General features: G+C 36.5%; 1 protein-coding gene across 3 annotated transcripts in view; it reads left to right on the forward strand.

Annotated features, from left to right (window-relative positions):
* Window positions 1-3,095, forward strand: part of SCN3A (sodium voltage-gated channel alpha subunit 3) — a gene marked incomplete at its 5' end in the record, with an annotated part of 103,059 nt that extends 99,964 nt beyond the window's left edge. For all 3 annotated transcript variants that reach the window (XM_081142995.1, XM_081142997.1, XM_081142996.1), the window contains one exon: window positions 234-3,095. In XM_081142995.1, the coding sequence (XP_080999121.1) occupies window positions 234-1,429 (1,196 nt within the window). In that variant the 3' untranslated portion in view covers window positions 1,430-3,095. The remainder of the gene's footprint in view (window positions 1-233) is intronic.
* Between the last annotated feature and the right edge of the window lie 10,449 nt (window positions 3,096-13,544).

Consider the following 13,544-nt stretch of genomic DNA (forward strand, 5'->3'; position numbering starts at 1 on the left):
TCTGAGATTATTTAATTTCTTGAATTTTGCAAAAATCCATATTGGTTTATGACATTATAGAATAATTGTATATAATTGTAATCTTTAATTAATAAATTAGGGAGTGGATTGAAATATTTAGCAAAGGCTTATATTCATAACAAATTTGTTGTTTTCATAGACCTTGCAAAGATAAAGTATTCATGTAAGGATAAAATATTCACTATTTAGTGGTTTTCTGTATTTTTCCATAGGCATGTTTCTGGCTGAGCTGATAGAAAAATATTTTGTGTCCCCTACCCTGTTCCGAGTGATCCGTCTTGCCAGGATTGGCCGAATCCTACGTCTGATCAAAGGGGCAAAGGGCATCCGCACACTGCTCTTTGCTCTGATGATGTCCCTTCCTGCGTTGTTTAACATCGGCCTCCTGCTCTTCCTGGTCATGTTCATCTATGCCATCTTTGGAATGTCCAACTTTGCCTATGTTAAAAAGGAAGCTGGAATTGATGACATGTTCAACTTTGAAACCTTTGGCAACAGCATGATCTGCCTGTTCCAGATTACCACCTCTGCTGGCTGGGATGGTTTGCTAGCACCTATTCTCAATAGCGCACCACCTGACTGTGACCCTGACGCAATTCACCCTGGCAGCTCAGTTAAGGGAGACTGTGGGAACCCTTCTGTTGGCATTTTCTTTTTTGTCAGTTACATCATCATATCATTTCTGGTTGTGGTGAACATGTACATCGCTGTCATCCTGGAGAACTTCAGTGTTGCCACTGAAGAAAGTGCAGAGCCCCTGAGTGAGGACGACTTCGAGATGTTCTATGAGGTTTGGGAGAAGTTTGATCCTGATGCGACCCAGTTTATAGAGTTTTCCAAGCTGTCTGATTTTGCAGCTGCCCTGGATCCTCCTCTTCTTGTAGCAAAACCAAACAAAGTCCAGCTCATTGCCATGGATCTGCCCATGGTCAGTGGGGACCGGATCCACTGCCTCGACATTTTATTTGCCTTTACAAAGCGTGTTTTGGGTGAGAGTGGAGAGATGGATGCCCTTCGAATACAGATGGAAGACCGGTTCATGGCATCGAATCCATCCAAAGTCTCCTATGAACCCATCACAACCACTTTGAAACGCAAACAAGAGGAGGTGTCTGCTGCTATCATTCAGCGTAATTTCAGATGTTATCTTTTAAAGCAAAGGTTAAAAAAGGTATCAAGTAAATATAATAAAGAGGCAATCAAAGGGAGGGTTGACTTACCTATAAAAGAAGACATGATTATTGACAAATTAAATGGGAACTCTACCCCAGAGAAAACAGATGGAAGTTCCTCCACCACCTCTCCTCCTTCCTATGATAGTGTAACAAAGCCAGACAAAGAAAAGTTTGAGAAAGACAAGCCAGAAAAAGAAAGCAAAGGGAAAGAGGTCAGGGAAAATCAAAATTAAAAAGAAACAGAGAATTATCTTTGTAATCAATTGTTTACAGCCTACGAAGGTAAAGTCTATGTGTCAACTGGACTCCCAGAGGAGGTCTATGCCAAACTGACTGTTTTAACAAATACTCATGGTCAGTGCCTATAACAAGACAGTGGCCACTCCGTCACTACAACTCTGTGAGTCAGGGTATCAACATTGACAAAAGGTTACTGTTCTCATTATCAGCTGACACTGCTGAGGAGAAACTCAACGGCTACCTAGACTGTAGGGATAGTTGTGCAAAGTGATCGTTGTAACTACACCAAACACCTTTAGTACAGTACTTGCATCCACTCTATTTTTAACTTCCATATCTGCCATATTTTTACAAAATTTGTTCTAGTGGATTTCCCTGGTCCTTACTTCATAGTTTATTCATAATACTATGTCACTATTTTTGTAAATGAGGTTTAAGTTGAGAAAAAAGTATATAATTCCTGTGTTCCTATTCCAAAAGTTTCTCAAATAATCAGACAAAATGTTTTGTCCGAGAGATGAAATTCTAGCTCAAAACCAGAAACAAAATTGTAATTAAAATTTCAGGTACTTCCATTTTCTAGATGACTTTAATTTTGAAAGTGTTTCAGTCTATGTTTGTTTATATCTGAACAGTTATGTGCCTGTAAAGTCTCCTCTAATTTTAAAGGATTATTTTTATGCAAAGTATTCTGTTTCAGCAAGTGCAGATTTTATTCCAAGTTCCAGAGCTCTATATTTAATTTTGGTTAAATGCTTTCAAAAAAAGTAATCTAATAATCTGTTCTAGGAAAGTATAGTCTATCTAAAGTATCACTTTAGAATAGTTGGTCCACTTTCTGCTGCAGTATTGCTTTGCCACCTTCTGCTCTTAGCAAAGCTGACATTTTATTAAACACCCTCTGTTATGTAAATAGTTATTTTTTCCTGTGGTGCATGTTTGGGCAAATATATATATATAAGTATATATACAGCCTGATAAACAACTTCTATTAAATCAAATATGTACCACAGTGTATGTGTCTTTTGCGAGCTTCCAACAGGGACGTACCCTGTACCATTCATTAAACATAACTAGTTTGAAGACTATCACTAATGCATGTTAATATTGCCTATGCTGCTCTATTTTACTCAATCCATTCTTCATAAGTCTTGGTTAGAAGAAGTCATATGTTAGTGGTAGAGTGAATTCAACCAGCTCTTGGTCAAGTATGTCAAGCAGAATAGCTTGCAGTTATTTAAAAGCACTTTTACTTTTGCATTTTTAATTTAACTTGAGTGTTGTGTGGTGCCTCTCTAGATTTCAAGGAAACACACTGCATACTGCCTGTTGTCAGAACCTATACTTCATATTTTGCTAAAAATATGTCCCAAATTTGTTTAAATATAAATAATGTAAAAATATAATCAATTTTATTTGTTGCATTTTTGTACATAAGAAAATTATTTTCAGGTTGATGACATGGCAACTTATTTTACTTTATGCTTTTGCTTTTTTTTTTAAATCACAATTCCAAACTTTTGAATTCATAAGACTTTTCAAAGGATAATTTCCTAAAATAAAAGTTAGACACTGGGTTTTCTGGATTTCTTTGTTATATTTTCTACCTTATCAATAGTAGGTACATTGGTCAAAAACTCAAACCTAGATCATTTTTTACCAATTCTGGTTGCCTCAATATAACCCTTTATTCATGAAAGGTTTTTTTTACTCAACTTTTGTAGTATTTGCTTATGCAGACTAGTCTTATTTTTTTAATTCCTGCTGCACTAAAGCTATTAGAGATATAACTTGGGCTGTGTCCTTTCTAGCCATGCACAAAGTGGCAAAGTTGTGCAATGACCTAAAATGATATAATTTTTTTGTTTTTTGCACAAACCAAAAATCTAATGTTAATTCATTTTACAAAACTATTTACTTGTAGTGTATTGATGAACTGCATGCAGGGATTGCTATTATTAAAAAGAATGGTGAGCTACGTCATTATTGAGCCAAAAGAATAAATATTTCATTTTTTATTGTATTTAATTTCTTGGCCTCTGTTTTTTTTTTTATTGTTGGAAGTTTAAAATATATATCACTAATAAAACCTGTACTTGATCTGACATCTGTATACATAAAAGTTCACATGAATTTTATAACAACCTAATGCATGACCTATCAAGCAGTACTACAGAATAAAGACTATTAAAAGCAGTTTTGTGAACTTTTGCGTGTGCAAAGGATCAAACCCACATGTTCCAGCTTGTAGGTACCATAACAAGAACAGTAGCTCTCTGCAATGATTATCCACTCCAATTAATTCCCTTGACTATAAGCATTTTAATCTCAACTCCTCTCATTATAGCTGATACCGTCTCCAAATTTCTTGGTAGTTAATAACACTTATATACTATGTTATTTAAATGCATTTTATGAACTGTTTACAGATAAAGTATTAATGATGCAGTGATTGAGGATTTATATTAACTCTTTTTTTTTTTCAGGGTCCCTTGGATTAATGTCATGTCAAAATCAAATATTTATTCTCAGTGGAAAACTCCAGTTTTAATGCATAGTTTTTTGAAGATGAACTGGATCTAAATATGCATTTCATATTTAACCCTAACCCCAACATAAATTTTGTAACATGACTTGATTGAAATTTGCTGACTTCTGCTCAAGTCAATTTTTAGATCTTGCCAACACCACAGAGAAGTATTACTTTGCAAAATCCTTAGCCTTTTTATGTATCCTATTAGGTAATCTATTATGTAACCCTATTATGTAAGCTAAGCAAGCTATTGATATGAATTGTATCTAAATAATCACCTTCCAAAAAGAGTCAATTTACCTTTAAAAAACATTACTCAGATAGTGTTAAATAGAAACACAACATTTGGCCTTGACTTTAGCCCCATTAAAAGTCTTCTTGATTTTATACTACAGACTCGAAGGATGTTTTAAATAATTGAAAGATGGCAATTATTTCTTCTTTGTGGTCTTACAGATTTCTAAAAGACAACACTTGATCTATAACCAAAGAAATTAAAACAAAGAAACCAAAAGTCACTTACTTCTTGATCACTAATTAACATTTACCACAAAGCTTGAAGAAGTTGGGCTTAAGTTTTTATTCCCTAGAGTACTGGTTTTAATCTCAAAAAAATAAAAGATGTACATCGTTCTCTTGCCTTATAACATCTAAAATGTTTTCTTCTTTTTACAGGGTAAAGAATTAATGATTTGATGCATCCAAACATTCGTTATTACTCACTTCTGAGGGTCCTTTTGTTTGCAGTTACTTTTCCTCTTCTCTACTCTCCAGAACCTCTGTCCTCTGTAATTCTGCCCTTTGACATACTGAAGCATATATCTGAAACCTTCAAAACCAGACAGCACACCATTACTGAGAGATCAACTTTCCCTTATTATTGTGGAGTAAAAAAGAAATACCCTGGCTAACCTGTCCTTCACATATCCCACTACTATCATCCCTCACTGGCCACCGCTCCACAGCTCAAGCTCTCTCCCTGCCAGAATCACATTACACAATGTTTTGATATGTCTCCTGTCTCGGCACATGCTATTCTCTCTTTGACTGAAGTGTCCTTCCCTCTCCTTTTTCCCCCTGATCAGTCACTGCTCATATTTCAAGAACTGGCTCAGATATCATCATCCTTTAGGAACCTTCTTGAGATTTCCTCAAATAGAATGTATCATTTCTCTTCAGACTTCCTAATGTGCATCAGTGATGGTGTATATCATAATGTGCTGTATTACCTCCCTTGCATTTATCTCTTCTAATAGATTGTATATATCTAAAGTATGAGACACATCTCATTAATTTTTTTACCCTTCTTTCCTTTATCAGCAGTGACTAGCAGAGCATCAGTGACTATCAGTATCCAGATATATTACTAGTGGAATTGATTCTTGCAGGAACACACAAAAATACTTGTGCCAAACAACAATACCAGTGCATTTTTTTGTCTCAACTGAGAATAACTCTCAAATTTATTAGCATCTAAATTCAGATAAGCCACCTTCATAATCAGTTAAAAATATACACATATCTTGGAAATACTGTATACCTGTAATCCATGAGTACACACCTAAGTGTGATAACTTTAGGATTTTGCGTAACGAATATATATTTCCATCATATAATGAGACAACTATCTTAAAATCTTGCTATCATATCTAAAGACAGAATAAAATATTTTTAAAAGACTATTTTAATGTATGGTTGGGCTTACAAGAACACAAGGGAAATCCCCTAGGGCTGGTAAGAGAAAGGTAAGCAAGCACCGAACTCACAGGCTCGCTCTAGGGCTTCTGTGGATCCCAGCGACCTATAGCTTGGTTTTAATTACCCGCATACAGGAATAGAAGACAAATATTTGGATCCAATTAGGGTTAGAGATCCTGAATGAATTAAAGACCCACAAAAAGCTACATACTTAATGAAAACATTTTTTAAAACCAACCTTGCAAAAACAGATAGAAAGGCAACTTGGTAAGCAAATTTCTGTGTCTTGTCTTACCCCTGGGTGTATGGAAAAAAATCTCTCTTGAAATTCATAACCATAGGCCCAGGGTTCACCTGGATTTGGCCCAAATTTATACTGCCAGCCTAGTACAAAATACTGCAAGGTGAAATTTCAGTTTAAAGTAGACACAAGTTGCTAGTGGTTCCAGGCTCCTGGTAGAAACGAACTGAAATCTTTTCTGAAAGAGGGCAGCTCAGCCCAGGCCTCAAAGGCATCCCACAGAGAAGCATGAACTCATAATAGAAATAACACAGTAAACAATGAGAAAACAAAAATGCAGAGTGAGAGCAGGAAAACATATCCAGTCTTCAGATACAGGATATAAGTATTTTTAATAGTATTAAAAAATAAAAGAGGAATTACAATATGAATAATGAGGGAGAGAGAAAACATTATGAGACACTTGAGGAATATGCCATTTCTAGAAATAAAGAATATAATAATTAAAATTAAAACAAAATGGAAGACTTAAATAGCAACTTACATGGAAGTAAAGGGAGAAATAGTGAATTAGAATCTGAGAAAATTACAAACAAAACAGCAGAGGTAAAGATGTAAAATATATAAAAATCCTTAAGAGAAATTAAGCAAGTTGTGGGAAGATATAACATAGTTGGAATTCCAAAAGGAAAATTAAAAAACAAGGGAATCCAATATATGATTACATGACAACTATGAATTATTCATTATCTATAATGGACAAAAATCCTAACATTCAGGAATTACAAAAAATCTTAAACAAAAGAAAGCCAAATTCAGGCACATCTTAATAAATTTCACAACAACAAATGCCCAAGAGAAAATCTTAAAAGGAAAAGAAAAGAAAGACAAACTAAACAGAATAATTTGACTATTACAGCAATAACAAAAATATTACCAAAAAATGTCCAGTAAACAGGTATTTTATATACAGGAAAACTATCATTAAGAGTAGAGAGAAAATTAAAACATCTTCAGATAAGCAAAAACAGAGATATTTTTATCACCAATATATTCTCACAAAGAAATGTCTAAAAGATATACTTCAAAAAGAAGAAAAATTATTTAATCAGAAAGTTCTAAGATACAGAAAGGAATGTTGAGACAAAACAAACCAACACTGTAAATCTGTGATTAACAAGATAAAGTTAAAAAACAGTGATGGCAAAAAGCAATAAGAACTTTCACTTCTGTTGTAAAAACTAAAAAAAAAAAAAAATAGAGCTAAAAAGAGTAAAATATTTTCATGCAAGCTGGAGAGATGTTGGAGCTCAAAAATTCTAAGGTCTTTGTATTGTTCAGGAGGAAGATAAAAATATTAACTTGAAACTTCGCTTAAAATGCGTACTAAAATGTCAAAGACATACAAAGCAGAAACAAATCGAATAAAAATGTTAAGACTAAGTATATGAGTAAAATGAAATAATATTTTAAAAGTTAAAAAGCACAAGAAGGAAAAGTAAAATAGAAAAATATGATAAATAAAAAGTAAAAAATAACCTGGTGGAAATTAACAATAATCAAAATGTAATGAGTGGACATGAAAACCTAAAAGGACATATAATCTTTGATTATAATTAAAAGTTTCACCTAATAGGTACATAAAGAACTCTGTAGCAACATTCAAAAAAGTATATTGATTTTTTCAAAGGCACATGTCACATTTATTAAAATGTATTAAATGATAGACCAAAAAGCAAGTATCAAAAATTTTCAAAGACTGATATCATATGGACCACATCACATTCTCTAATTTGAATGTAATTAAATTAGAAATCTAACTTTTTGGAATATAGTTGGAGTCTTAGTTCTAATTGTGGATCTGAACAAAGAGCTTTAGAGCAGTTCCTGAGGGGAGTGACTTTATTTGGAACACAAAGTACAGAACTCCATGTCTAAGAGTGTTATCTAAAACAACAGAGATCTTGATGGACAGTAAGAGGCTAGTAGCTCCATGCTACAGCAAAACAACAGAACAGCCAGAAGATTAATGGAGTGAACCAAGGACAGAGAAAGCCAAAAAGAGCCCTCTGAAGGTTACAGCCAATTCTGTGGGTCAAGAAGGCTATCCACGGACCAGGTGCATTCACTCAGAGGTCAGAACAGTCGTGGGCAGGTATGAAGGCACTCCCCAAAATGCACACAAACCCAGCACATAGTATGGCATGAGGCTCACTTGTGTAAGAGGCTTAAACACAACCTCTGCCAAACACTGAATGAACAACAAACTATTCTAATCCAGGGTGACTCTTAGGAGGCCAGGATTAAAAATAAATTCAGACTCATCTCTGGCAGTGTGAAAGATTGTGTGCGTGTCCAAGGTTGTACTCCCTCAGGAGTAGAAAGGAGAATTCAAAGCCACTAGCCCCTGGGTGGACATTAAGCCCCAGACCGAAACACCCTGAACCATGATAATGACCTCCACGCCACCCATACATCCAATGGCAAAAAGTAAAAATCTAACTGCATAAGGGGGCTTAAGCACAACCTTTGACCAATAATGCTGGCCCAAGGGTAATGCTGGCCCAAGGGTAACACCAAGGTATCCAACCTAAGAGAAAAAAATAAAAGAAAACAATCTGAGCACGGAAATTAGAGGCTACAAACTGTGGAGGAACTAGACTTTACAAAATTAGTTCAGCCAAATCACTAAACAAATAAAAAAACTTTTTAAAAAGTAAGCAAACAACAATCTTGGAGGGCAGGGGGATCAAAAACTCCAGGTTTGAAAAACTACACAATAACTACAGTGAAAAATTCATTACAGGGGTTTGACAGTGAATTTGAGCTGACAGAACAAAAAGTCAGCAAAATTGAGAAGACTGATAGAGTTTACACAGTCTGAAAAACAGAGAGACAAAAAAAAGTAAAGACAAACAGCCTCAGAAAAAAAAGAGACACCATTAAGCATACCAACATATGTGTCTGGCAGTGCCAAAACGAGGGAAGAGAAAAGAAAGAACATTTGAAGATATAATGGCTGAAAACTTCACAAATTTGATGAAAAACATTCATCTGCACATCCAAGAAGAGAAGTGTTGGCGAGCATATGGAGATCACTGAAATTCCTGCACATTATTGGTGTGAGTGCAAAATAGTGTAGCTGCTATGGAAAAGTATGAAGATTCCTCAAAAATTTTAAAGAAGAACTACCATAAGATTCATCCATCCCACTTCCAGTGATTAATCCAAAAGACTGAAAGCAGGATCTCAAAGAGAGACTACCGCTCCCATTTTCATCGCAGCACTATTCAAAATAATCAATATGTGGAAACAACCTAAATGTCCATCTCTGATGAATGGATAAGGAAAATGCGGGATACGCATACAAAGGAATACTATTCAGGAAAGAAGTCCTGCAATTTGAGACAACACAGATGAACCCTGCAGACATGCTAAGTGAAATAAGCCAATCACAGAAAGACAAATACTGTATAATCCCACTTACACCAGATATCTACAACAGTCAAATTCAAAGATTCAAAGTTTTCAATAATGATTGTCAGGGGCTGGAGGAAGAGGAAATGGGGGGTTACTAATCAGCAAGCATAAAGTTTCCTTAAGCAAGATAAATAAGCTCTAGGCAAAAATAATGTGTTGTACAATTAAAATTTTAAGAGGGTAAATCTCATGTTAAGTGTTCTTACCACAATAAAATAAAACTTTAAAAATAAATACACTAAAATCTTGTTGGGACGTACTTCATGGATGACATGTAGTCTTTTACAGTAAATGTTCTGTATGTATTTCAAAACAATGTCCATTCTGCAACTGGGAGATACGGTGACCTGCGTATTTAATGTTTCCTCATCTCCGTGTTTACTGAGTTTCTGTCTGCTTATCCTATAAGTCACTGAGAAAAGTATGTTAAAATCTCCTATATAATTGTGAATTTGTCTATCTCCCCTTTAAATTTAGTCAGGTTTCGGCTCCAAAGGCAGCTGTCCCGAGACTCAGAGAAGCCAGAAGAAAACATCCAGAGGGTGGGTGACCTGCCTGAGAAGCTGGGCCCCGGCGACACGGAGCAACGCGCCCTCCCGGTCCAGGACCCAGAGACGGTGAAGCAGATGGACTCTGGCGCCAGAGGAGTTGCAGGCCCCCAGTGCTGCCCTGGGTGCTCCTACGGGCACAATTTAGCACAGGGCTTGGGGCCGGGGGCGTCCCTCAGGGCACAAACCAGCAGGGCAGCTGCTCCCTTTGTTGGCCCCATGCTGAACCAAAGCCATATGGAAAGGGAACTCTGGGAAACACAGGTCTGGCTTATCCAAATGCATTCCACTTGGGCCACCACCCCAGGCTGAGGCAGGATCCAGGGACCAAGACAACCTTGACACCAATTGTAATTCATTTGATTCAGGATGCTAGCTGAAACCACAAATCTGGAGGAAGTGGCCTTGAGATAAATTAGAAAGCATAAAGGGAGGATTACTGTAACAGCCCACTACCGCGATCACGTATAGCCGCAAGGCAAAAATATACTTATCTTCTGATAACAGAGCTGATTTAAAGGGATAAGTATCTATGTAAAAGATTGCTAAGAATTTGTGACAAAGGTTAAGTTAAATGCCCACCCCCAAGCAAATTAACTTGGGAAGTTTAGGTTTGTACAAAGTATATGGCACCCATCTACGGCACCTAATGATAAAACTTTTTGGGAGGGGAGATACAATTTTAAATTATAATTGTAATGATACCGTTTTAATGAACCTAGTTAATAACAGGGAAGGAGCAAAGGGAAGGCCAAATACGATAGGCATGTCATTTGGGCAGCTTCACCAGGAAGCTAAAGGTTTATACTCCCCAGGGAGCCACCTGTGTTCCCTGCAGATCGCTGGGGGAAGGAACTGGACAAAGAGAAGAGACTCAGGCCCGGCTAAGTTTGGGCGACTAGCAAAGGTACTTGACTGTCAGGCACACCTGGGAACAGGTCATCGGCCAGAATGGGCATAGCCACTGCAAGGGTGCAAAATTTGGGCTATTCAATCCCCTAAACAAAGAAGTATGCGCTCTTGTGCTCTTGGTTTCTTTTGTGCTCTTGGCTCTTGGCATGTTGCACTTGACTTTTGGCTTGGGGGGACTCTCTTGCTCCTGCTTCCTGTATTGGCCCACGCGGCCCAGGGCCATGTGACCTCCCCCCCACAGTGGACTAATGGACTGCAACTGGCCTGTGCTGTACAATTCCATGGAATAGAACATGGGTGCAATTCCATGCAAATAAAAATCACTCCTCCTCCTGTGTGAGTCTCAGAAAATTCTTTTTCTAGAGATACGGTAAGGACTCCACTCCCAGCACTCACTGGGTAAGGCTTACCTCAATTTCCCTGATAACAGTAAAAGCAAAGGAAATAAATTTTCTTTCTTTCAAATATTCATAATGTATAGCAACAATATTCCCAGGCTAAGGCAGAATTTGGCTTTCCAGTGATCATTAATATTTAAATCATTTCAGGGAACCGGAGAGCTAGAGACAAAGTTAAAGTTAACATAAAGAGAGGGGATGTGAAACGACGCCAGCTGCTAGAATCATCCTTGTGACGGGGGTTGTTTTGTACATGAAATCAGGTTGTGGGTGAGCAGGTTTGGGGTAATAGCATTATGTAGAAACAGTAAAAGACACAATTAAGCAAATTTCTCTGGAAAGGGGGAAACGAGGTGAAGTTCTCCTCAGAAACTGCCCCTCCCCCTGCGTAGAGGCCCTTAGCCGCCAGCAGCTTCCCCGGGTCAGGCAGTGTCGTGGAGACGGGAGAGGCCCCTCCTCTGCCCTGGGAGCAGGAGCAGCAGCAGGCTGGTGGCAGCGAGGGTGACAGAGGCGAGCCCTTTGCCGCCGGCCCTGGACAGCAACGACCTGGCGCACGGAAGGAGAGAAAAGAGAGCGCATACAGGCAGTGCCCCCGACACACACACAGCACAACATTAAGGAAATAAGGATCTCTGATCATCTAATTAGCTGCAACTTAAATAGATCAAAGAACTGTTTTTAGAAAAACCATTTATTTCTTCCGAGGTTCAATAAAGACAAAGCTCTTACTGCTCCAATATAATTCAGTCTTCCTATGTGACAGCAATAGTTACCAGTAAAAAGAATAAATAATATTATAACAAAAATATATAGTCTTTAAGAAAGTGATATACCAGTTTAGTTATTGGAATCTTTTGTTAAATACCTATAATGTATACAAAAAAGGTAAGCACAAACTACCAAATTTCCTAAAATTAAAAATGACTAAAACAAGCACAAATAGATATATGGAACCTATTATTACTTATAAAGAACCTCTCCTATTTTATAAAAATGCCCTATTTATACTATAAAACAGAGCAAATTAATGCAACTGGAATTTAAAAGATAATTAAAATAGAAAATGTGAGTCAGTGATATTTTAATAAAATTTTTATATTTCAATTGGACAAACATAAATAGCATTTCTTCCTTTATTCTATAGTCTTATTAAATTCAAAGCACAGCTACTTTGTCTGGAAAATCTATGGACATATCTTTAATTTATGTTGACATCCTGTATCCTTTAGGAGAAAATGCGAACAGGAAAAAGCAGTATGTAAATTTTAAAAAGTTATAAGTGAAATAATAAATTTACATGCAAACTATTTTTATTATTTAATTACTGCAAACTATTTCCCTTGAAAAAAAATTCCAAAGAAAATTAACACAAGTACATTCTTGTATTTTTTTTAAGGCCTTATGTAAAAATGCTGTGAAGATCTTGGGGTATACATTATTCATGAACCATATATCAACCCTAAAGTTCCAAACGTGTGTGTGTTTTTTTAATTTAGGTGATGGATAATATGGATGGAATTTTTGACCTTTAAATAGGGAAGCATATTTATTCACTGAAGACTTTATCCTTTTGGATTCTGAGAGCGCAATCAAGCGTATAAACACAGGAATTTATAACAGAGTGCCGCTCCAGTCCTTTCTGGATAAAACTTGGAAAACAAACCAGAAATGAAGAAATGTTACTTAAAAATGGATCTTAGGCTGTAATGAAAGGGCAAAATGTACTTCCTAGGGGAGACCCACACTTGCTTAACATTCTAAAAAATGATGACATTTAAGTTCTTCATGGCTTTGGAGACATAACATATTATGACAGTAATGTTAATTATAATAATAAAAGATCAAAGATTAATGGAAATGGTGATGGCAGTTTATCTCAGTAAATTAGTTAATGTTCCTGGACTTTTATAACTACTCTGACTTTTCATTTTGAAGCTCGAAACAATTGAAAAATTTCCTTCTATTTTCTGTTTATTCTCTCTCTCCCTGTTTTTCTCTCATGGAGGGGGGGCTGTATGTATACATGACATACACATACATATTTATACAAACATTAAAGAGAAAATACACATGTATATGTATGTGCACAGTGCACACACACACGCATGCGCCTCATGTTTTCATATAGCAAATTTCCAACCCATTCTCCCAGAGGGAAAAGTGTGGAAAGAAAATGTCTAGGCTCCTTACTCCTCCCAGGAGAGGAGTGATGCCCCTGATAGCAGTTTTAGTAAAAGATACCAGGAACACTTGGCTTTCACCTTCTGAGTTCTATTTCAGGATCTTCCACCCACAGAA

Source organism: Miniopterus schreibersii (assembly GCF_964146895.1).
Source record: "Miniopterus schreibersii genome assembly, chromosome: 7".
Taxonomy (NCBI): Eukaryota; Metazoa; Chordata; class Mammalia; order Chiroptera; family Miniopteridae; genus Miniopterus; species Miniopterus schreibersii.